This window comes from Hakea prostrata, chromosome 11, assembly GCF_041222555.1.
Source record: "Hakea prostrata isolate BN-2017 chromosome 11, UWA_Hpros_2, whole genome shotgun sequence".
Lineage (NCBI taxonomy): Eukaryota > Viridiplantae > Streptophyta > Magnoliopsida > Proteales > Proteaceae > Hakea > Hakea prostrata.
The window spans coordinates 5,852,820-5,876,254 of NC_142610.1; the positions used below are offsets into that span (position 1 = coordinate 5,852,820).

General features: G+C 38.4%; 1 protein-coding gene across 1 annotated transcript in view; it reads left to right on the forward strand.

Moving 5' to 3' along the window:
- NRPD1B (nuclear RNA polymerase D1B) overlaps nucleotides 1-23,435 on the forward strand; it is a 55,682-nt gene that overhangs the window by 17,038 nt on the left and 15,209 nt on the right. The window contains exons 3-10 of the mRNA XM_089139630.1: nucleotides 4,510-4,636; nucleotides 4,809-4,924; nucleotides 5,567-5,623; nucleotides 11,879-12,043; nucleotides 13,020-13,178; nucleotides 13,260-13,415; nucleotides 13,880-15,613; nucleotides 15,703-15,878. Coding sequence (XP_088995756.1) covers nucleotides 4,510-4,636; nucleotides 4,809-4,924; nucleotides 5,567-5,623; nucleotides 11,879-12,043; nucleotides 13,020-13,178; nucleotides 13,260-13,415; nucleotides 13,880-15,613; nucleotides 15,703-15,878 — 2,690 coding nt within the window. The remainder of the gene's footprint in view (nucleotides 1-4,509; nucleotides 4,637-4,808; nucleotides 4,925-5,566; nucleotides 5,624-11,878; nucleotides 12,044-13,019; nucleotides 13,179-13,259; nucleotides 13,416-13,879; nucleotides 15,614-15,702; nucleotides 15,879-23,435) is intronic.

A 23,435-nucleotide genomic window follows, 5' to 3' on the forward strand; every position in this document is an offset into this window, starting at 1 on the left:
TTCCTCATCTCCTAGATTCCTCTGGCACACTTGGTCTGCTTGTTTGCGTTTTGATTCTCATAAGGAGACATCATCGATGCTGCTCCTCTCTCAACTCTGGTCTTGTTAAAATCTTTGCCTGCTGCTGAATTCTCTAGTTGTCTCTGATGCTTTTTGGTCCTGTCATAATAGTTGCTTGCTCTTGTTGCTGCAATCTTCTGTGAGCTGCTCCACCAGCCACTGAAGCCTTGTCACACTCACCCTCTTTATCGGTTGCTTTCGATTGCAACTTTTGACTTTCAATCAACCGTTCTGCAGCTTTGGTCTCTCTGGCTCTCGAAGCAAGCACTGCCATGCCTCTGCCTGCAAGCTGCCTCAACCTTGACCGCCTTGACATTTCAAAGCTCTCTCATCTTGGTCTTCCCTTGAACTTTCCCCCCACCTTTTTACCCCCTTTAAAAACCTGTCTTTAACTTTGGTTACCTTCTGCTATTTCTAACTCTGTCGCTGGTCCACCTCCTTGGACAACAGAGCCTTATCTCGTAATAGGTGTAGGTCACCTCAGTCTGAGACTTCACAACAATCTATTTTGTTTGTTATTTTTGTTTACCTAGGAAAAAGTTCACAAATAAGTGAACCCCCCTGTATTCGAATTCAGTAGTAGTAAAAAAAACAAACCAGATTCTAAAAGGGCAAAAAATTAACACCTTAGTTCAAGAAAGAAATTGTCTTCAACAGTAGGTGAAAATTTCACATTTCTGATAAAAGTGCAGTAAATATTCATTTATTTTGGTATAAAAAGAAAGTATCATCCAGAGCAATTGTGGTAGCAGTGATGCTCAGGAAGTAAAACTGGAATATAGCTCCTTCAATATAAATCAGATTTAGGCAATCATGGATTTATTAAAAAGCTGCTCAAGTGCTCACTTGCTGAATGCTTGACACGGGGGCAGGCGTGGGAAACAGCCTTTGGGAACCTAGGTAAGGCTGCATACATTTGATCTTCCCCAGGCCTTGCTAAGTGTGGGAGCTATGTGCATTGGGTATGAACTAGTTATTTTCTCCACCTAAAACAAAATAGTTTTATGTGAAAATTAGATCATTCAACAAGTTGAACTGCTTAGAGGACAAGAACATTTATTTGAATCGAGGAACTTTAATTACTTGTGGTTAAGATAATATTTCTAAACAGTATAAACCAAAAATGAGACTGGGTATATCATGACAATAACAAGTTCCATGAACAGTATAAACCAATTATCTGTTTTAGTTGTGTCAAACTTCCAGTGCTTGCTTCTTCAGTTCTGTGATCGGCTAGCCTTATGTTGATTTTTGATGATATAAAAATACATAATGTAAAGTTAGAAAAGATAGGAAATCAAAATATAACTTGGTGCCTTGGTCCCTAAGCTCGTAGACACCCTTCTAGGCCTTTCGTTAACTTTGGTGCCTTGATCACTATATGGATATTACTGAGATTTCAGCTATGGTCACATGAACAATGTCATGAATGATATTCAAAGTTACTGTTTATGTGAACAGTAACTCCTGACAATAATTTTATTATTTATGATGTGTTTTCCTTTCATGCTTTTTGGGTTGCATCTCATTACATATTGATGAAGTGGGAATCTCCACACTTGGTTGTGACTTTCAAGGTTACATCCATCGTCTTTCTCCTCTTGATGTTTAGACCATTGAAAAATATCAGAGGCATGATTGTCAAGGCAAGGAGGCAGTTGGGGCACTGCTTAAGCGCCTAGGCTGCAATATAGCGACCAAAGGGGTTGGGGCACATTTTTTTAGTACAACTATTATATATCACACACATAGTATACAAAAACTAATATAGTTTTACTACAAGCTAAACAAATATTAAAGAATCATAATAATGAAAGATTATCATAAAGAAAAAAAACATAAGTTCTTATTATAATACAAATATATAATAACAATTAGCAACTTAGTGTAATGACATTATAACATATGATTCCCGAATCCAAATTAAATAATTATTATATTCGTATGTGGTTTTGTAGAATTATTTGGACTTGTTATTTATTTTTATAAAAGAATAATTAGCCTAGCAAATGATTCAAGAACATTGAAAATCCTTTATATTACAAAATTTAAAGAAGCTCATCTTATATATTAAGGGGAACATATTTTTTGTTGTATGGGAAAAAAATATGCATGATTTGGTTTACAATATATAAAAATGTTGTCTTGTTACACAACTTAAACATCTGATTTTTTTACCCAAATTATTTTAAGTAAACGAATAATTGTCAAATAAGAATCGGAATTTAATTTGTTTGCTTTTTTCTTTTTACCGCTTTTTGATCAAACTAATAAATTAATAGTTCAAGTTATTCTGAATGATTCTCCATCTAATGATTTCCAAATCTGAAATGAATTACTACTATATTTGTAGATGGTTTTGTAGAATAAAATTTGATCTTTAGAAAATCCAAAATAAAAGTTTAGGTACAAAATGTCAAAAAGTGACCGCTTTAGCACCTAGGTGGCACGACGACTCACAAGGCGACAAAGCTGCTGCACATAGGCTATAAAATGGCTAAAATCTTGCTTGTCGAAAAGAGTGGTTCAATGCCTTGGCTGATGCCTTGATAACAGAGAGCCGAGTTACATTTTCCTCCTTGAGATTTTAGCACTTAGGACTTTGCAATTCTTTTGCTGCAATCTTAGCCAGTTAGAAAATAGTGTATCCAAAATTGAGATGCAGAATCATAGGCTGGTTAGGGGAAGAACTAGAAACAAGACCATCAAACCAGAACCATTTGGACTAGTTCTAGACTAGGCGAGATCGAGCTGGCTAGCCAGCTCTTCTAAAGGGTCAAGGGCCAAGTAAAGAAGCCAAAATACTGTTCACATGAACAGTACAATCCCATATTTGACTTATTAATGAGAAAATTCATAGAAGATTTGTGGGGCCCAATATCATGTTTAATGGGGGGGGGGAGATTGAGGGGACCAGTTTAATATCTATTTTTGTAATTTTGGTATTTCGTAGTTTTTGTGTTTGCTACTTTCTGAATTTTCTTCTTCCATGTTGGTTGAACCGTAAAGCTTAATTTCTACTTTCATTTTTTAGAATTTGCTATTTCCATTAGGTTGGCTCAATTCTAAAGTTTCTAATTCTGTAAGCTTCTTCTTCTTTCTTTCTTTTTTTTTTTTTTTTTTCTTCCCTTTGGGGTGTGGTGGGGCAATCTAATGTTGTGAGCTGACCTATTCCATAAAGTCGGTGGCCCCTTCTATAATATAAACAGAGATTGTCGAAGAATAGAGCGCTGGCCATGCTATCCATCAATCCGGGAGATCCTTGTTGTTTTAACGGCTGAGAGAGCTGTGGCTCAGAGAGCCAAAGCTGAGATAAGCCATTCTCCTATCCCTTCTTTTTCTTCTGTGTTTTTTTTCCTATCTTTCCAATCAAACCACTGTTGTGCTAAGCTTTTGGGATTCCTGCAACTGCTGGAAGGAGTCATGGGAGTTTGCTGTGCTGTTGCTACTACTTCTCCCATTCAAACATGCTTGCTGCTGCTGCTGTGCAATTGGCAGGTTGTTGGAACATTAGGTTCACCAAACACCATCTTCCATCGTCAAAACACTTCAGGGCTTGAGACAAGTGATCCATCACCTGTTGCCTCCATTTGATCTACCTTTACACGCATCCAATAGTTGATCTTCTCCATAAACTGTGTTCTATATGAATTCCATCCTATTGTCTTCAATTCCACCCAAGAAAACTGAACTGAACTTTCAGCATAGACTCACTGCCATCAATTCTCCACTCTGTCTAAATTTGATTGCATTCCATTGGATAGCTAGACCTGCAGCACCCTAGTTTCTAATTTCAAAGTTGTTGCCACTTGCCATATCTTTTGATTGGATTTCCTAAAATGGTTGAAACTTTGAGTATGTATTTACCATCATACAAGCTTTATTTGATCTGTGATTCATTCTACAGGCTGGTTTTGGTCTTAAACATAACTTTCTTATGTAATTTGTGGGTTTGTTTGGGGTAAAGTAGTTCTAAGTTGGCTCCAGATTAGATTCTGTTTGGACTAAGTTGCTACCCTAATTCTGTAAGGAGTTGTGGAATTAGGTCTATGCCAATTATGATTAGTTCTGTTCATAATTTTTATTCCTATTGATGGTTGCTCTGCCAACCATGATTGACAGTACGTCATTGGGATTGTGAGTCAAAATATATAATTCATCGTTGTCTGTAATTAATTAATCGTATATGAAGGCATATTATCTGTCTGTTATTAATCAGAGACTGAGCATAACCTTGCAACAATTTCAAGGCTGATATCTGGGATTGTAAATTTGTTCCAAAATGCAACCCGAATCATTAAATCTTGGTACAAGGTTGAAATTCCTGGATTGCAGGCTATGCATCCCCTGAAAGTGAAAGTGGAACTATTATGGAGGACAAACATGTTACTATCTGATTATTACAAAAGTTGCACAATCACTGCTAATTGGTTGCTTTCTTGGTTGTAGTGTACTTCATCCATCAATGATTGTCCGGTTACCCATCCTAGCCAGCTCACAAACCCATTCCTTGGTCTACCTCTAGAAACGGGTAAATGTGAATCGTGTGGTACTGCAGAACCTGGAAGCTGTGAGGGTATGCAACTGGGTCCTGTCTCTTATGTTAGTTTTTTCATTGTTTTGAAATTATGTATTTATCTGGTTTTAATGGATTCAGAAACATATTGATAACACGTTAGCATTTTACTGTTAGTATATGACTTTTTGATATTCCTTAGTAGCCATATTCCATTCTTGGTCTATTGCAGGTCATTTTGGATTCATTCGATTACCAGTTCCAGTTTATCATCCGTGCCACGTTAATGAACTCAGACATATTCTAGAACTATTGTGTCTGAACTGCTTGAGAATGAAGAATAGGAAGGTAATCTATTATTCGGAAGAGAGCAAGTGGTATACTACTCAAGTGTCTGATGTCATGGCTTGCAATTTGCTTTGTCAATTACATGGATTTGTTAACGCCCCTTCTTCTTTTGGTTATAACCCCCAGTGAATTCCTTTGCCATTGTTTTATAATGAGTGTTATTACTTTGCTGAAATTCTGTTCTTACCAGTTACCATCATAGTTGTTAAGGTCTTGAACTAGGTTTTGCTTAAGTTTGTACTGCCACCTTGACCCTTGTCTCTGTCACCTTGGCAAAATATTGTCCTAGGCAGATTCAATTTTGTTATTAATGCAGGGATATGGGACTAGTAGGGTCAATCTTATCCCATACGGAGGGCCCAATTTGGGCAACAGTCAAATGGGCTGATGTTACAAAATCAAATAGTTTTCTTATTCAAATCATGTCCACTTACTGATTTTGGATATTTAGTCTTCTGTTTGTTTTGTAAATATTGGTAGTTATAGAATGCTTATCTAACTTATGTCAACTGCTCTTAGTTTCTGATGCCATTAAGGGGAGATATGCGTTACGTAGACTTATAGATGCTTTTTCATCTTAGCTTCATGTTGTTTTCTCTAGTCATAATCCCTCACTGTATTGACCTCCCCTCTACTTTTCAGGTCAAGCGCATTCATGAAAAGGATAGGCCCTCAAATGTACCTTGTGGATATTGTCCGGTAAACAGTGAAATGTTAATGCGAGTGATGTATATATTGTCCATTTAATATCTATCTAATCTGTTTGAATAATGAAGTTCAATAATTATATGCTTTTCAAAATTTGTCTTGTTTATTCTGTTCTAATCTGTCTTTGCACAGGTGTAGTTAGTTACTTTATTTATCGTTTCCTTGGCTTTCTTGAACCTGCAAAGTTGTTCGTAGTTAATTGACTTAATTTGGTGACTAACTTCCATCTTTTTTACGAAAGTATGGATTTGGTTTACACTTGCTTCTTTTTGACAAAACTAAGTGCATGCAATTCTTATTGCAAATTGTTGCTGAGGCTTTTAAATGGCTACCATTAATCATCTCAATAATTATAATGTGGAGCTGATAGTTTTATTTTCACCATTAATGCTAATTTTAGGGTTGGTTTACACCTGCTTTTTGTTGAAGAAACTAAATGCTTGACATTCTTATTGCAAGTTGTTGCTTAGGCTTCTAAATGTCATCCGTTAATCATGTTCGTAATAATAAAGTGGAGGTGATAGTTTTATTATGACCACTAATTGCTAATTGTGGTAGTTTTATTATGACCACTAATTGCTAATTTTAGGGTTGGGAGCCCTAGCCGTGGGAGATGTGTGATGCTTGGCAGTACATCAATAATGTGATTGCAGGCATTGTGTTTTAAATGACAATTACATAATGGACCTCTTCAGTGAATAAAATCTGCCTGAGAAGCATCCGAAGGGGCATGCTGAGTGAAGAACTTAGCTGGTGATGTAACCCAGGGTCTGGTTAGTTTTTCAGATCTTCTAGATTGGAACCAGCACAAAACTAGGGTTTCTGGGGGGTTTCGGCTAGGCTCGACGGGGGCTTAAACTTGCTGCCTCTGAGGGCTCATGTCTTTTCCTAAGGATTTTCAGGCTTCAAGGTGTAAAGTTGAAGAAATTCTGGAATTTTCTGTTTCTTAGAATTCTGCCCCAAAACAGGGAACTGAATGGGAAAGGGGAATTAGGGGGTTGACTCTCAAGGCTGGACAGGCAGCGGAAAAGGACTGGTAGGGCCATAGGAAGGTGGGGAGTGGACTGAAGGTCTGAAACAGCAGGGGGAAGGGGTTCCTGGGGTTTGCGGGGTGTGTGCAGAGCTGCTGGTTTGTTGCGGCAATGGGGATAGGGGTGGGGGAAGAGGGTGAGGGAAGGCTGCGATGATGGAGGGGGGCTTCAACTTACTTGGGGTGTTGTGTCTTGCTTGTGCACTGCTGTGAATGACTTGAAGAGAACGAAGATGCTGCTGGAATTGTTGAATTTCTGAGAATTACTCTCTAGCCAAGGCCATAAGGGTTTCGTTCACCATGGCCCAAGCCTCTGTTTAACTCAAAATATCCAATTTGCTTTATTCAGAAATAAAAGGCTATTTATAGCCAATTACAAGACACTTTGACCCAACTTGGGATTCCCTATCTAATAGGTATCCAACAACCTCTAATATGAACTTTAAGTTAACAGCTTCATACTAAATAATGGCTCAAATTTCAGAAATAACTAACTCGAATAGATAACTGACTAAAATAACTGACTTCTAAATAGAAACAAACTGTAAAAGATAAGATCTCCTTTGGATAAGTAATTTTATTTTATCTCACAACTAACTAACTCACTCAACATAACTTAAAAGTACTATAACTCTTAAACTACTGACTCATACGCCAAAAAGTAGATCCATTACACTTGGATCGAGGGGATTCAGTCAAGACCCATATTGAGCCGTAAAAGGGGGCTGGAAAATGACCAAAGTACCCCTGGGGTAATTCGGCCAGCTTTAAGAAGCTTCTTTGGGTCTACATGTTTGGGCCCTTTTTTTTGTGGGGGGGGGGGGGGACCCTGCTTACGTCAGCCAGTCTACCCTAACACCTGAAAATGGTATCGTGCACAAATAAAATGGAAAAACTTGGGCTTAGTTACATAGTTGTAGGGGCTTTGCCTGGGCCACTTCTTGGTATCGAGGCAACCTGGGAGCTCTGGCTGACTTGTCATATCAAGTGTCATCATGCCTAGACTAGACTGAGGAGATAAAAGAGGAAAAAGGAAGTAATAAGGGAGGTAAAAAGGGAAGGAGAAGAAAGAAGGAAAGAAAATGGGGAATAAGGGAAGACAAAGAGGACCAAGTACCCTGGATTGGTGGACATACTTGGTTTTGGCATAGAAATGGCCCAGCTAAGGCCTCCTGGTTGCCTCGACTACTGTCATGCCTCAAGTTTGCTGGTCACTATGTTGCCTGGAAAATGTATCCTGGATTGTAGAAATACTTGGTTTTGGCATAGAACATGGGCAGCAAAGGCCTCATTCTGGGTACATTGACTTCAGCTACGCCTACGCCTTGAGTTTTCCGGTTGCTGTCTTGCCTGCTTTGGTGCCATGAAAAGTAGGATTACAGGCTCACAGTCCTTCTGATATCCCCAGTAAAATCTAATCTTGAGGGAAGAAAATGAGCAAAGCTAGGTGTTACATAATGAAATATATGCCGTCATAATATAAGAAACTAAATTTGGAATACCTCATTTTTTAAGAAAATTTAATCTCACTATCAAAGTCATCATCTTGGTCAGAGTGGTCCTACTTTCTCTGGGTTAAATCATGGTCAGAATGGTCGTACTTTTCTCTGGGTTAAATCATGGTCAATGAAGTCATATTAGTAAATTAGGCAACCAGTTTCTCTAGAATGGAAATTCATAAACTGGTCTTTTTATTATTTTATGCCGGGGGGGGGGGGGTTTGATTGGGTTAGAAAGTTCAAGAAAACAAAGTGTTTAGAAATGAGGACTAGTATTCTTTTCCCTTGGTATGAAGGACTGGAAAACTAAATCTTAGTAAATTAGGCAACCAATTTCTCTGGAATAAAATTCATAAACTGGTCCTTTATTTATTTTGCATGGAGGGGGGGGGGTGGTGGTGGTTGGGGTTATGAAGTTCAAGAAAGAAGTGTTTAGAAATGAGGACTGGTATTCTTTTCCCTTGGTATGAAGGACTGGAAAAATTAGTTTTCAAGTTAATAGTTATGAATGGTGGTTGTACCGATTTTATGTATTTGGGTGTGGTGGTTGGGCTACTTAGAGGTGCTCACAACACGATGCTTATAATTCCCAGCATGAACAGTACCCAAAGTACTACAACCTCAAAAAAAATCTGATGTTTTGTGATCATGATCAGACCCTTCTGTATGTTTCATTGTGATATAATGCGTTGACTCTGAATGGCACAACTATTTCCCTGCAATTGCAAGTTGTTGATTAGTGTACGGGCCTTAAAGAATATGCTAGAGGTGACATCACTGATGTTACCAAATTCTAGGGTTAGGGTTGATTGTTTTCCTAGAATTAGGGTTAGGCCGGAATCAGTCCCCTTGAGAGTTGAGACCAGCAAAATAATTAACAACTCTTAAGGAATGGGCTGGATATATTGTCAAATTTGGGTTTGGGCAAGGATGGGATTTTAACAAAATCTAGTTGGTTGTAGAATTTGGTTAACAGAAAAGTGTGGGATAGGTTTAAGGTTTTGTAGAGAGGTATGGGATGACCTAAGGTTGGTAGGAAAAGGAATAATGGGGTGAATTTGGGTCTATATGACTATATGAGTATACTTTGAGATAGATAGAGATGGGCAAATTTGGTGTGGGTTGGGTTTGGGGATAGTTAGGGTTTTCACAAAGCCCTACTGGATGTGTTTGAGGCAACTAGGGTTCTAACAAATCCCTATGAGATGGTTTGGGGATGATGAAAGAAGGGGGATAAATGAGATGGGCTGTTAGAGGTTTCTTGGGCACTTGTTTTCTCTTTCTTTCTTTCTCTCTCTTTTCATTTTTCTTTTCTGTTTTGAGTTTCCAGATCTTCTGCAAGAAAGAAGGGGGGGGGGGAAGTGGCAGAATGAGAGAAAGAGGAGGGGGGAGGGATGCCACAAGGTCAAGGAGAAGGTGGGGGTGCTGGCTAGGGTTGCCGCAGGGGTGGGGGGAAGGGCCTACGGGAGATTGCAGGGGTAGGAGGGGCTGTTGGGGCTGCCACTGGGTTGGGAGAGGGGAGAGGGAGGGTGCACAAGAAAAGGGGAAGGGCTGCGAGTGAGAAGGAAGGGGTAAAGGTGTGGGGTGGGCTGCTGTACTTGTGGAAGGCTGCTTGTCTGTCGAACCAATGCTGGAGATTGGAAGAAGTTGAAGAAACTTAAAAATGAGGCTCTGAAAACCCAGCCATGGCCCTCCCAAGAAGACCATGGTTCAATTCCCTCAAATTTTTCTTCCAAAAAAAGAAAAGAATTCCCTCAAATTCTGATTTGCATTGAATTCCACATGAGTTTACAATGAGATGGGTAGGCTATTTATAGCCTTACAATTAGAGGGAAAGCCTTAGACGCTAATTGGGAATTAAAGGTCGACTCAATTGGGGAATCCTTTATTGATTACGATCCCCTTGCAACCAATTAAATAACAACCACACAATTAAAAGAATCTAACTTTGACAAACGTACCTAATTATCCAAAAGGAATCTTAATTTAAAATATATTCCTAATGGCAATCCAACTCTTTGTAGGAATCACTTAACTAACTCAAAGAAGGAATTAAAATCAGATTTGGATTAACAAAATAAAACAAAATTTGCTGGAATAAAATATTCTGTAAACAAAGTGGAAAAATGACCATTATACCTCTAGTAGGAAAATGACCATTATGCCTCTAGTAGGGTTCGGCCAGCCCACCGTGTGCGTCATTCAGCTTGGGTGTAGGGACCTAATTAGGGGCATGGTAGAAGATCTCGCTCTCGAGCGAGATCTCGCCATCTCTATTGAGATGTGGGGTTTTTTCGCTTCAACTTGGTGGCCCATCTCAGTGGGTTTTAGGGTCTCGGTTGAGCTGAAACTTGGTATTTAACCTATTGGAGGCCTTTTGAACACACTGGTGGCCTTGGATTTGTGAGAAAATAATCCTAAGTTATGTCTTCTAAGTCTATCCTTAGTGTGAAACCAAAATGCTGTAGGATTGGGGAATGTAAGGTTATACAACATGTAATATAGAACCTTTAAGGCATATAAATGAGAAGCAAGTGTATCAGATACATCAAACAACTTAATATTATCAAAATTCATTCATACGAGTATCACAATCTTGGCTCTCTAGAATAGAATAATAAAATTATACAATCATTTGAAAGTCTATATAAGTCAAAACTTAGAAGTTTATAAGACAAACAGAGAATGATTGATCTTCCTTTGGTGTCGTAGATGTGCTAAGAGTAGTTGCAAGTGAAAATCCAGTTGAAATTTGCAAAAAGTGGGGCGGAAATTGAGAGTTCCAGTGAGATCTGGCAAGATATAATGAGATATGGCGGGATCTCAAGTGAGATGTGGGAACCCCACCCTTCATCTTGTCTCGCCTTCTTAAAAAAGTGAGATAGATCTCATACAATGATTATGGGTTCGGCTGGGGGAGGATTCCTGCTTACATCAGTTACTTTGATTAATTGGTAAAGTTGCCTAAAGCATACATTGTGGCATAAATGGGTATTAAGTTGAAGAACCAAGTACATATTAAGAGGGTTGCTTGGCTTTGTAAAGGAAATTGGACGTCTGTTCCCTTTTTGACTTGTTTTAAGGAGTTGATTCAATTAGTGTGATCTATTGGGTATGGGGTGTTAGGGTACTAGAAGAACTGCTTGGAAATACTAGAATTTTCCTCACCTGTACAAAGGACTGGAAAAACTTTTGGTCCTTGGCTGAACCAATCAGTCCAAGGCTACATCAATGTGAGAACACTTGAACTTGAAATCTGTACTCGGACATAAGGAAGAGAGAAGAGAAGATGAAGGTTAAACAGAAGAAAAAGAGCTGAATACTCAAATCATGGTGTTATGAAATATTTTTATTTATATGGAAAATAGAAATACAGTACAGGGCAATTCTACTTAACTGAAGTCTATTTGAAGTCTTTTGTGCTTTAGGAGAGAGATATTTGTAACCCCAGTTGATGCTGACACGACTTAATGACTTCAATATGAATGTGTGAAATTGACATAGACTATTGCCTTGCCAAGGAAATCATTTTGCACTTGCTTGTGTCTTTCTTTCCCATTTTTTGGTTGTTTCAATCTTCCTCTTCTCTGGGTTTAATTGGTAAAGGATGTGAGTTTTATGGGGTTGATACTTAACTACTAGTCTACTACCTTGCTACAGGTTTACTAGGCATGGTTTATCAGAAAACTTCAGTGTTACATTACTTTGTCTTTGCAGGAATTCCCACAACTGTCTGTAAAAGAGAAGAAGAAAGATGATATATGTTATTTGGAGTTGATGCTTCCGCCAAAGTCAAGGTTACGAGCTGGCTTCTGGGACTTCTTAGATAGATATGGGTACCATTACGGTGATAACATTCGGCGGACTTTGCTTCCTACAGAGGTCCTTCTCTCTCTCTCTCTCGTTCTGTCTTTCTCTTGTTGCTGATCATATGCGTTATCTAATAGTCCTTCCTGTAGTATTTTTATTGTTGGCAATTTAGAAAAATGCATTTCGTGTATGTCAGAAGCATTTGGGTGGGGGGAAAGGAGAAAAAATAAAATGTACTGAAGAAGTATGAATAACTTCCTATGCCTTTACAACTCCGAAAGAGGCCTGTCTACTTCGAAGATAATTAACTTCTACAGCCTCAATGCAGAGTGAAAAAGACCTTCCAACTTGTGGCAATGTCCCACCAAGAAACACTCAATTGAAACCCTTTTTCCTTCTCGAGAAGCACTACGGCCTGAGAAGAGGAAAAGAAAATATTAGAGGGAACAGCTCAATTTAGGATTATCAATCAATACCTCCCTGCGGCACCAAGTTTTTGGAAAGGTTCTTCCTTTTTTCGCTCTCTTCTGCCCTGATGCATGCACACTTTTCTTAGAAAGAGCTGAGACATATTTTACTGTTCCCTTAAACTGTCAGATTAGGTGTTGGGATCTGATGGATAACCTATTTGAGAACATTTACCCTCTGAAGTTGACATGCATCTTAAGCCTGGGATCAGGTAAACTCATGGTGTATTTCACGTCATGATTTAGGGTACCCATCGATTCTTAAAGATCCATTAAGGCTCCCCCCCAACCCAGAAAAAAAGGACAAATGATAAAAAAAAAGTCAGTATGAATAACAATTGTGAGTTACTGAAATGTTAGTCTATGTAATTTCCTTGATTAGTTTTGAAACATGTATCTTTCATCAAAGTTATGTCTGCTTGACAATGCGGTGGATCATTTTATGCATTTTGTTTTCTCTCTCTCTTTTTATTTTTTTATTTTATTTTTAGATAATATTATTTTACAGTTGCATTTATTGAAAACTATGAAAACACTCTCGTGCTTCCAGATATTTGACTGGCTTTTGTGACAATTTGCAGGCCCATGAAATGCTTAAAAGAATTCCTGAGGAGACCATAAAGAAGCTTGCTGGGAAAGGATACTTTTCTCAGTATGGATATATTTTGCAGTATTTACCAGTTCCTCCAAATTGTTTATCCGTGCCTGACATTTCTGATGGAATCAGTATCATGTCCACCGTAAGTTCTTGCTCAATTATCTAAATTCTTCTTCTGTTAGTTTACCTTGGTGACTGATTATATTCTTTGTTGGCTTTCCAGGATCTTTCTGTATCACTGCTAAAGAAAGTTCTCAAGGAAGTTGAAACAATCCGTAGTTCAAGATCTGGGGCTCCCAATTTTGAGTCACATGAAATTGAAGCTAATACGTTACAGTCAGCAATTGCACAATATCTTCATTTTAGGGGTTCTTCCAAGGTATGTAGGGGTTGTTCCATGGTAAATATTATTATTGTTATTTTTTTTTAATGTTTGAAATATATACTTTTTTTAGGTGTGTAACCGTTTGACCCTGTCACTGGTTTGCCTATTTGATCAGTCCCGGGTACTTCTTGATTGAAGTTATCTGCACTCTTCACTACCTTGTATTTGTATGGAAAGAACATCAGTTATAATTTGGCTACATGTCTATATAGATTAAATGGGTTGACCTTTTATTTACTTGAGTTCGCTTTGACCTATTTGATGTTACAAATATGCATCAATTGGTTGTGTGCTCAAATATGCATACTGTGGAGGAATCACATACTCGTATCTTGCAATTGGATGATCTCCAGATTGATTTAAATTACCTGGTGAAAACTTTGTTAATAATTAGTGCATATTTAATGTTGTTTTAATTGCATCATTTTTACTTTTCTTGGGGTTGGAGTTCTTATCAGGCATCTCGAGATATGAATTCAAGAATTGGGATCAGTAAAGATACAAGTAACTCCTCTACAAAAGAATGGCTTGAAAAGATGAGAAAATTATTTATCAGTAAAGGGTCTGGGTTCTCTTCACGCAGTGTGATAACGGGTGATGCATACAAAGGGATTGATGAAATTGGTCTACCACTAGATATTGCCCAAAGGATTACATTTGAGGAGAAAGTTAGTGTACACAACATGCAACATTTGCAGAAGTTGGTGGATGACAAATTGTGTTTAACATTTAAAGATGGGACATCCACATACTCACTGAGGGAAGGATCGAAAGGATATACATCTTTGCGTGTTGGCCAAGTTGTCCATCGGCGGATTATGGATGGTGATATTATATTCATCAATAGGCCGCCAAGCACGCACAAGCATTCATTGCAAGCATTTTCAGTGTATGTTCACAATGACCACACTGTCAAGATCAATCCTCTCATTTGTGGACCCTTTGGAGCTGATTTTGATGGTGACTGTGTGCATTTATTCTATCCTCAGTCTCTTGCTGCAAAGGCTGAGGTTTTGGAGTTGTTTTCTGTGGAGAAGCAGTTGTGCAGCTCTCATAGTGGGAACCTGAACTTGCAATTGGTCAGTGATTCTCTATTGTCACTGAAGCTTATGTTCAAGAAATTCTTTTTTGAAAAAGCTGCTGCTCAACAACTAGCCATGTTTGTTTCAAGTGGCTTTCCAGAGCCTGCCTTGCAGAAGGCTTGCCATGCTGGACCTTTGTGGACTGCGTTACAAATCTTACAGACTGTTTTACCCACTTGTTTTGATTGTTCTGGAGATAGACACTTGATTTCTCGAAGTGAGTTGTTGAAAGTGGATTTTAATAGAGATTTACTTCAAGCCTTGTTCAATGAGGTCTTTTCTTCTGTATTCTTTCAGAAGGGTTCAGGAGCGGCTGTCAAGTTATTTAATTTCATACAGCCTTTGCTGATGGAAAATATTTTTTCAGTAGGTTTCAGTGTTTGCTTGAAAGATTTCTTCATTCCAAAAATAGACACTGAAGATCTTCAAATGCGTGTGCAAGATATGTCACCTTTATTACGTCACTCAAGGTCATATAATGAACTGGTGGAGCTGCAAGTTGAAAATCACTTGAGAAGCCTAAAACTACCAGTTGTGAACTTCATTTTGAAATTATCCACACTGGGCAGTTTAATTGACACAAAAAGTGATTCAGCTATTACAAAGATCGTCCAACAAGTTGGTTTCTTAGGCATGCAGCTTTCGGATAGGGGAAAGTTTTACTCAAAGGCATTAGTTTCTGATATGACACTGTTTTGTCAGAGCAAATATCCTGTCAATGAAATTGAATACCCATGTGAGGCATTTGGTCTTATAAAGAACTGTTTCTTTCAAGGTTTGAACCCGTATGAGGAGTTTGTCCATTCTATTTCTTCCAGGGAGGTGCTTGTTCGTTCGTCTAGAGGACTTACTGAACCTGGAACACTATTTAAGGGTTTAATGGCCATTCTTCGTGATGTTGTCATATGCTATGATGGGACCGTGAGAGATGTCTGCAGCAATTCTGTGTTCCAGTTTGAGTACAGTGGGGAGGCTTTAACTAAGTCCAAGAATTTCTATCCTGCTGGTGAACCTGTTGGTGTTTTAGCTGCTACCGCAATTTCAAATCCTGCATATAAGGCTGTCCTTGATTCTTCTCCAAGTAGCAATTCATCTTGGGAAATGATGAAGGTATTTATTTGATCAGTTAATTTCCAGAATAGTGTACTCGTGTTTCCTAATTGACATTTTTTATATATTTTTGTATGATTGTTTTTCAGGAAATACTACTTTACAAAGTTAATTTCATGAGTGAGCCAATTGACCGACGTATAATTCTGTACCTACGTGACTGTGGTTGTGGAAAAGATTTTTGTAGGGAGAATGCTGCATGTATAGTTCAGAATCAGTTGAAGAGAGTCAGTCTGAAGGATATATCAGTTGACTTCATGATTGAGTATGTAATTTCAGTCATTTTAAGTAGCATTTCCCTTTTATTCAGATAGATGATAATGTAATTTGTATCATCTGCTAGGCTGCTAAGTATGATTCATTTCCCTTTTATATATGTGTATAGCTCTTGTTATATTTAGAATTAGTTATTAAGAATTTTTTGGAGCTCCTGTCTGAGCACTGAATCTATGTCTTCTTGATTTTTTGTTTTTTTTTTTGTTTTTCGTTTTTTGTTTTTGTTAGAAAACAAGCTTTAAATAATCAAAACAACAGCTGAACTTGAAAGGAAAAGAAAGAAGAAGAAGAAGAAAAGAGAGATAAAGAACCAGCAGAAGAGGCCTGTGATTCTAGCTAAAGAGTCTAGAATTATGGTCCTTTTATTATAACTTCTAATGAATTTAATACAACTTGAGAGACAAGTAATTGTCCTCTAGAAAAAAAAGAAACAAAAAATTACAGCTTTAGTAAATTTCTAGCTCTTAAAATAGAAAGTTCTGAAATATAAACTACCACCAAAATATAAACTATGCTTTCTAGAAACTCCCAAAACCTATGTAGCAAGATTCCTGCATTAGAAATAGAAAGTAGAGTAGCATCACTAACATTATACTGACATAATACTGTTCACCTGAACAGTAAAAACAGCTTTTACTGTTCATGTGAACAGTAAATAATCCCAAACTTGCGTATACTTAAACAAATTTTTTTTTTGATTAGCGAGTTTGGTATTTAGAAAGAGTATTACAAAAACAGGCCTTTCTAAACTAAGGGTTGGAGTAGAACCATACCAGAGAATGCATTCCTTCCTAGTCACTGTCCCAAACTTGAAAGCAAACCCATTACATCCTGTGATAAACATATTTTTCTGCATCATTCGACTTAGGTCTTCAAGTTCGCCAGGAAACTCTTGTGGCTCCCATTTTGTCTATTTTGCCTCAGTATATCCTTATTATGTAATCCACCAGTCGACTCTCCCAAATATGTTTGAATTACTTCATAGCATAGATGCCACCTTCCTGATTTTCCGTTGTTGCCTGAATCCTCCACGACCCTGAGTATTTGCATTAATTATATCATTTGCTAGCTTTGAATTAGATCTAATGGAGATAGTCCTCCAGCCTTTTTGGGTACAGATTGCAGACCTGCAAGGATGGCCTGCTTCTCCATTGATAGCACTGAGTCACCGACAGCTCCTCTTCTCTTCCTGCAAAAGCCAGTATAGCCTCTTCTGCAGCTGATCTGACCAGTGAACCGTATGAGGCTGTTGAGTTTATAAGGCCTCCATCACAATGTAGACAGCGCCGCACTTTGCCTCAACAATGTAGACAGCACCGCTTTTTGCCTCAGAATCCTCAACAATGGCTGCCACCATTTGCAGTTTGTTCTGGTTTTATCTCGAAAGATTTTTGAGTTCCTTAGTTGGAAGATGCTTGTAGGTGCATACAGAGCCAGCTTAGCTACTATTTGAACTTCTCCATTGCGTCAAAATGGTGTTTTACCCATAGGGCAGCTTCACTCATCCATTTAATAGTCCTCTCATTTGTAAGCTTGTTGCAAATGCAGCCCCATACCAAAATACTGAAAGGACACAAAGGTAAATTATTTGAGCCGTGTTAGATTTTGCAGGCTGCTTGTTCCTTTGTGTTGACTAGGAAACTGTGGATGGCAGTGCTAAAGTGATAAAGACGCGGTCCCAGTTCTCCCTGTCAAACACAGACAACAATTTTGCTCAGTTGGAATCTTCCTCAGAAAAATATTGTCTTTAGTTGGTAATGCATCTTGAAGACACCTCCAAGTCCAGGCGGCCAAGGGCTGCCTGGGAATGTTCTCAGCAAAGCAAAGTACCGTTCACTGCTCGTCATGCACTTTCTGTCGAATGGACTCCTCGTGAAAAGGCCTGTGGCTGTCCCTTTCCACACCACTAAACCAGTATGGTCCTTGGTTATCCTGTCCACCAGAGAAAGTTCTCTCCATTCCTCCGTCCTGCTGATTTCTTTGTATAGTCCTCCTTACCCATCCACTAAAAACCTGTACACCATCTCTATCCGTTGGGAGTCTACGGGAGTTACTATTCGGTTTCCAAATCTTTCATTTAGAACACCTTTGGGATGCCACTTGTTCAGCCACAAACTTGTTCCCTTTCCATCTCCTACTGGGCAATCAATGAAAGGTTGTGCTGCATCCCTGTATTTAAGCACCTTCCTCCATACCCACAAACAATTCTGAGTAGGATTTGCTGTCCAAGTAGAGTCCTGTTTGGGATATCTACTATGTACCCTATTGACCCATACGCTGTCCTTTCTGGAAGCAATTCACCCAATCTTGAAATAGTTTCATATAACTGTTTTTGTATATGCTTATGCTTTCATTATAGCATTTTACTTGGAGCAATATTAATTGCTCCAATTTTTCAGTTGTTTGCACAGGTACTATAACTGCATGGTCACCAATGAAAGAAATGATGGATGTCGTTGAGACCAAAAGAAATGGTATTTTGATTTAGACATTTCTTTTTGTCTCAACCAAGGAAGAAAATTCGACCAAAATAGGAATTTCGACCTTGCAAAAGGTCGAAATTTCGACGTTTCGGTCGAAACTGGACACTTTTTTCTGAAAATTGGAACTTCAATTTTGGGCCTCATATGGACTCAAAATGATTTGGATTTTTGTATACTACCTATTTCAAGCATAATAAACACAATGGAACTAGTATTTTGTAAAAAACAAAACTATTGAAAATTTATCATTCAAGTATACTAACAAATGACTGGTTCCGACAAGTGCAAACTGTATTGCATACATGCATAGAATCAACAACATACATGAATTGTTTGGTAGAATGGTTACATATACAAGTCAACAAAACAAAATGACCGACTAGATCAAGTAATGGTGTCTCAAATATATTAAGCTAAAGCCTATATATCATATATACATAAAATAAAAATACATTATTTTAGAAAATAATTATTAAAATAAAAAAAATGAAAAAATGGTAGCAAATAATAAAAAGATAAGTTTAACAAAACACAATTATAGATCATAGTCCTAGGCTAAACATATATTAATTTCAAGGCAATACAAAATCATTTAAGGCATGAACAAAACAAAAATAAAAAAAGGGGAAGTTTGGAACTGTTGGGTGTGGCTCATGCTTCATATTCTATTGTTGCTAGAGTTTCCTTTGTAGCTGTTGTGGTTTAGGAGGTGTTTGGAGGCAAAAAATGAGCAAAAGTGGTGTTTGAAGGCAAAGGAGTAGTGAAAATTAGGTGAAAATGGGATAGAAATCAACAAAAGCTAAGGAAAAACAAGTTGGAATGCTGATATGTCGAAATTTTGGTCAAAATGGTCGAAATTTTGGTTGATATGAAACGATATGGATACATTTCGTGCCTACTACTACATTTCGTTTCGATTTGGATTTTTGCAGGCATTTCGGTCGAAATTTCGACCATTTCGATCGAATTTTCTTCCATGGTCTCAACTGCATCCGTCATTTCTTTCATGGGTAACCATGCAGCTATGCTAATTGTGCAAACAACTGAAAAATTGAAGGTATTTTTTACAAAGCGATTATTTTAGGTACCTTGGCTCTATCATAAATAAAAAAGGTGATATAGAGGATGATGTTTTTCAAAGAATTAAAATAGGTTGGATGAAGTTGAGAGGTGCGTTGTTGTCTTGTGTGATTGACATATTCCTTTTTCAAAAGCGGAAATAAGTGCACGCGCATCCGTTTTTCAGCTAGCCTCCGGGCTTGAAAGCTAACGTTCGCTGGCAACATAACAGCAAGCTTCTTTCAGATGGTTCGACCGAGAGGAGCAATTATCTATGTAATTACGGTGGCTGTTGTTCCGGTCGAGCACTCTCTTTTCTTTGTCCAATTCCATCTTACCAATCTGCGAAGGGTTGCCCTGCTTGTCTCGACATGGACCCGGTGAAACTGAATTCTTTGTGAAGATTCAGAGTACCAACGGCTGATTCTTCAACATCAGTCGGTTTGGACCTCCGCAACCTTTCACCCAAGCTTCATCCTGGTCATGGATAGATCACCCAGGTTCGGGGTGGCTTTCATCTTTCATTTATTCGTCAATTGGAAGACCTTCGCTTTTAGAAGCCTATCTGCACCACCAACTGGAAGCCGCTTCTGTTGACTGAAGCAGTCTACTTTGCGATGGACTTCTTTCTACCAACCTTTCGAAGATTGACTCATAACGAAAGAAGCGAAGCCCAGTCTGCCCGTCAGGTTCAGCCTTATTTATGTCGAAAGTGACGGTTTTTTCGGCTTTGGACTGGTGAGACTTATTAGCTCCATTGCCTTGAGCCCATTTACCACTATGTCGAACTAGTGGTTCGCACACTATTGGAGTTTTGAGCACGATCTCACACTGCTGCTGTTTATGCCACCACCAATGCCTATGCCTCTACAGGTGCTATCGTAGCTTTTATGTGGCTTTCAAAACTGGAGCATCATACAACCAGCTATGCTATTTGGTGTAGTGTAAGCTGTTAAGAAGCATCATACATATAAACTCAGTGTAGCAGAAATGAGGATGTTAAGATGGATGAGTGGCAAGACTAGGAAGGATAAGGTAATGAATGATCATATTAGAGCTAGTCTGGGAGTAGCTTTGGTAAATGATAAGCTACAAGAAAGTTGTTTGAGGTGGCATGACCATGTTCAACGGGGGCTTTTAAATGCTCCTGTATGTTGAAGCGATTCAATCCAAATGGAAGGAATTAGAAGAGCTAGGGGTAGACCTAAGGTAACCTTAATATAAGTGGTGAGAAAGGATATGCATAGCTTAGGCCTTGTATCTTGTATGACCTCAAAAGGAGTTGATTGGGAGGGAGGAATCCACGTCTTCTACCTCATTTAGTTGGGACAAGGCTTCTTGTTGTTGTAGTCTACCTCTACTGTACTCCTGTAGGAGCTTGAATAGTTGTTGTATGCATCTATGTATCTAGTGGTCTGTTTGTGATGACCATGATGGTAAAACAGGGTGAAATTAATGGGAAGTTACTAAAGTTGTAGTTGGTAAAAGTACTCTGTCAGGGTAAGTAAAGAAATTTATGTACTTTGGGGATACGTTTTACTCCATTCAATTGACAAGCAACAATAAGAAAAAAGCTGAACTCGGTACAGCATTGCTTTGAAACTCTACAGACTAGGGGTGCTACAAAAGCTGATTAGGTATGTTGTAATAGAGGCAGTGTCCTAGGGAAAGTTGCTCAAACAGATGACAGTAGGGTCAGAAACTTGGACTACTGAGGTCTTAGAAAGTATAAGGATGAAGAAATGGGTGGTTTGGCTGGCGGCAGAGGGAATAAAATAGGAACTTATCTGAAATAGAAAATAATCATGGAGCAGCAGATTGAGCTGCAGAGAACACCTTGGTTAAAGGGGGGGGGGGGTGGCGCTTCTAAATTTCTAATGGTTTGAGAACTTGAATGAGATGAAGAACATCAGCAAAATGCAGTCCCTTGGCTTCCTACTGCATGGAGTCAACTGGATCAGACACCAGTTCTTTTATCTTAGATCAAGCACCAAGGGAAACTTCAAAAGAAACAGATGTGCATTAAAACAGTAGTTTAGATTAAAATTGTTCTCTCCTCTGTGGGTTGCTTTCACAAATTGAAATAAAAGAGATCAGAATGGAATCAAAATTGGAGTGTCTCAAAATTATAAACTTTCAACCTTGGGACCTGGTTACATGACTTTCTGTCAGGCCTGATGTGAACTGACCTAATAACGGCTAGATAAAATTAGAAGACTTAGGGAAACACAAACATGAGACTACAGCTTAAACAGCCTTAAACCATACCAGCTGAGCCAACCAATTCATTGGTCCTTTTCAGCACGTAAAAAAGGGGCATAAAACAACAAAATAGTGGAAGTCCATTGTAGCCTTCTCCTTGAGTACACCCTCATCTGTGTATCAGATGCATGGAGTTGTGGTTTATTGACTAGACTGTGATGTGAACAGGGTTGACCCCCCCTGGCCGAAACCCTAAAGTGGGCCATCTAGGGCTGGCCGAACGCTTTAGGTAGGGTATTTTGGTCACTTTAGCCCTAATTTAGTTGCTGAATTTTATTTTCAGAATTTTCTCTTTTATTTTCTGTAGATTTTCAATCAATTAAGAAGTCCAGTTTGAGTTAGTTTAGAGTCCTTGAGCTCTTAGTTCCTTTTAACTCCAGCACATGTTAATTAGAGTTTTATTTAAATAGAAGTTTTATTTAAATAGAATTTAGCGTGTGTCAATTAGAGTTTTAAGTTAGTTAGAATTTAATTTCAGCATGCGTCAATTAGGGTCCACTAGATCTTTTATTTTTTATTTCAACGGTTGTGATTAATGTGGTGGGATCCAAATCTATAAGGGAATCTCACTTAGAACCAAGGTCTTTTAGTAGGGGGGTGTAAATAGCCTATTCTTTCTTTGTATTCATAAGGTTTGGATGAATAAAAAATTACTGATAATTTCATGCAAGAAGAACTCCCAAGTTTGACAGGCGCCACAGGACCTAGACTCCTAATTGCTGCCACCTTGTCCCATCAAGAGTTGGCGCCTGGCGCTAACTTTGAATGTTACTTCTCTTTTCCAAATGTCCTTCCTATTCTCCGGCTGTTCTCTCTTCTCCCTGAATCTTTCTTCTTCTGTTTACTGATACTGGCTACAGATCTTGGGATTGTTTAAAAAGAACATCAGCGATAATTGATCTTCAAACTGATTTCATAAAAGAAACACTTGCAGAAAAACTGGTTTCCCAACCTTCAGATTGTGGTACTAAATTTTGCGAAATTTCGTTCATCTCAAGCGTATTGGAACAAAACCTGGTCTGAAACAAAATTGAGTCAGTTGACTGAATTTCGTCAAATTTTTGGTATTTTGGTGAAATTTCAACAAAAATTGTGTGAACTGTCAAGAATTTCGAGGTGTTCTTTGTAAATTGTAAATTTTGATTGAGATTTGACTACTTCTCCATAGTTTTTGCATTTTAATGAGAGTTTCAATGTCTTATTGTATGTCCATGTTTAGATTTGTGAAATACATGATCCAGTTTCATCCGCAGACAACCAGACATGAGAATCAAGAAGAGCAGTTTGTGTTAAGTCTTAGTGAAGAATAACGTTGCCGTTGTGTTTATTGACCTTAAATTAGGCTGTAAACAAAAAAGCCAGATGGAAAAACCACCTAAACCCCACCGAAACCATCACCAGTAACATGGTACACCATTGTGCCATGTTTTGCTCCAAAATTTTGGTAAGTTGGTCAAAACACCGAGTCAAATGGAAGTTCAATTGTTTGCTTCTGATAAAGGCAGCAACAAGTACATCTTCTGTCCTCAAAGAACCAAAAAGGAGCAATTGATCCACCGATTCCTTCAATGACCAAACTCAGATAACTATTCTCAGGAAAAAATGAATAAATTGTACCTCGAACACAAATCCACATAAGAACGTGGTTCCTTATTTTCATCCATGAACTGCTCTTTATGAGATACGAAAACAGTAGCAAAGGGTGCTGTACCCTTTAATCAAAAAGTGAAGAAGCTCCTCAA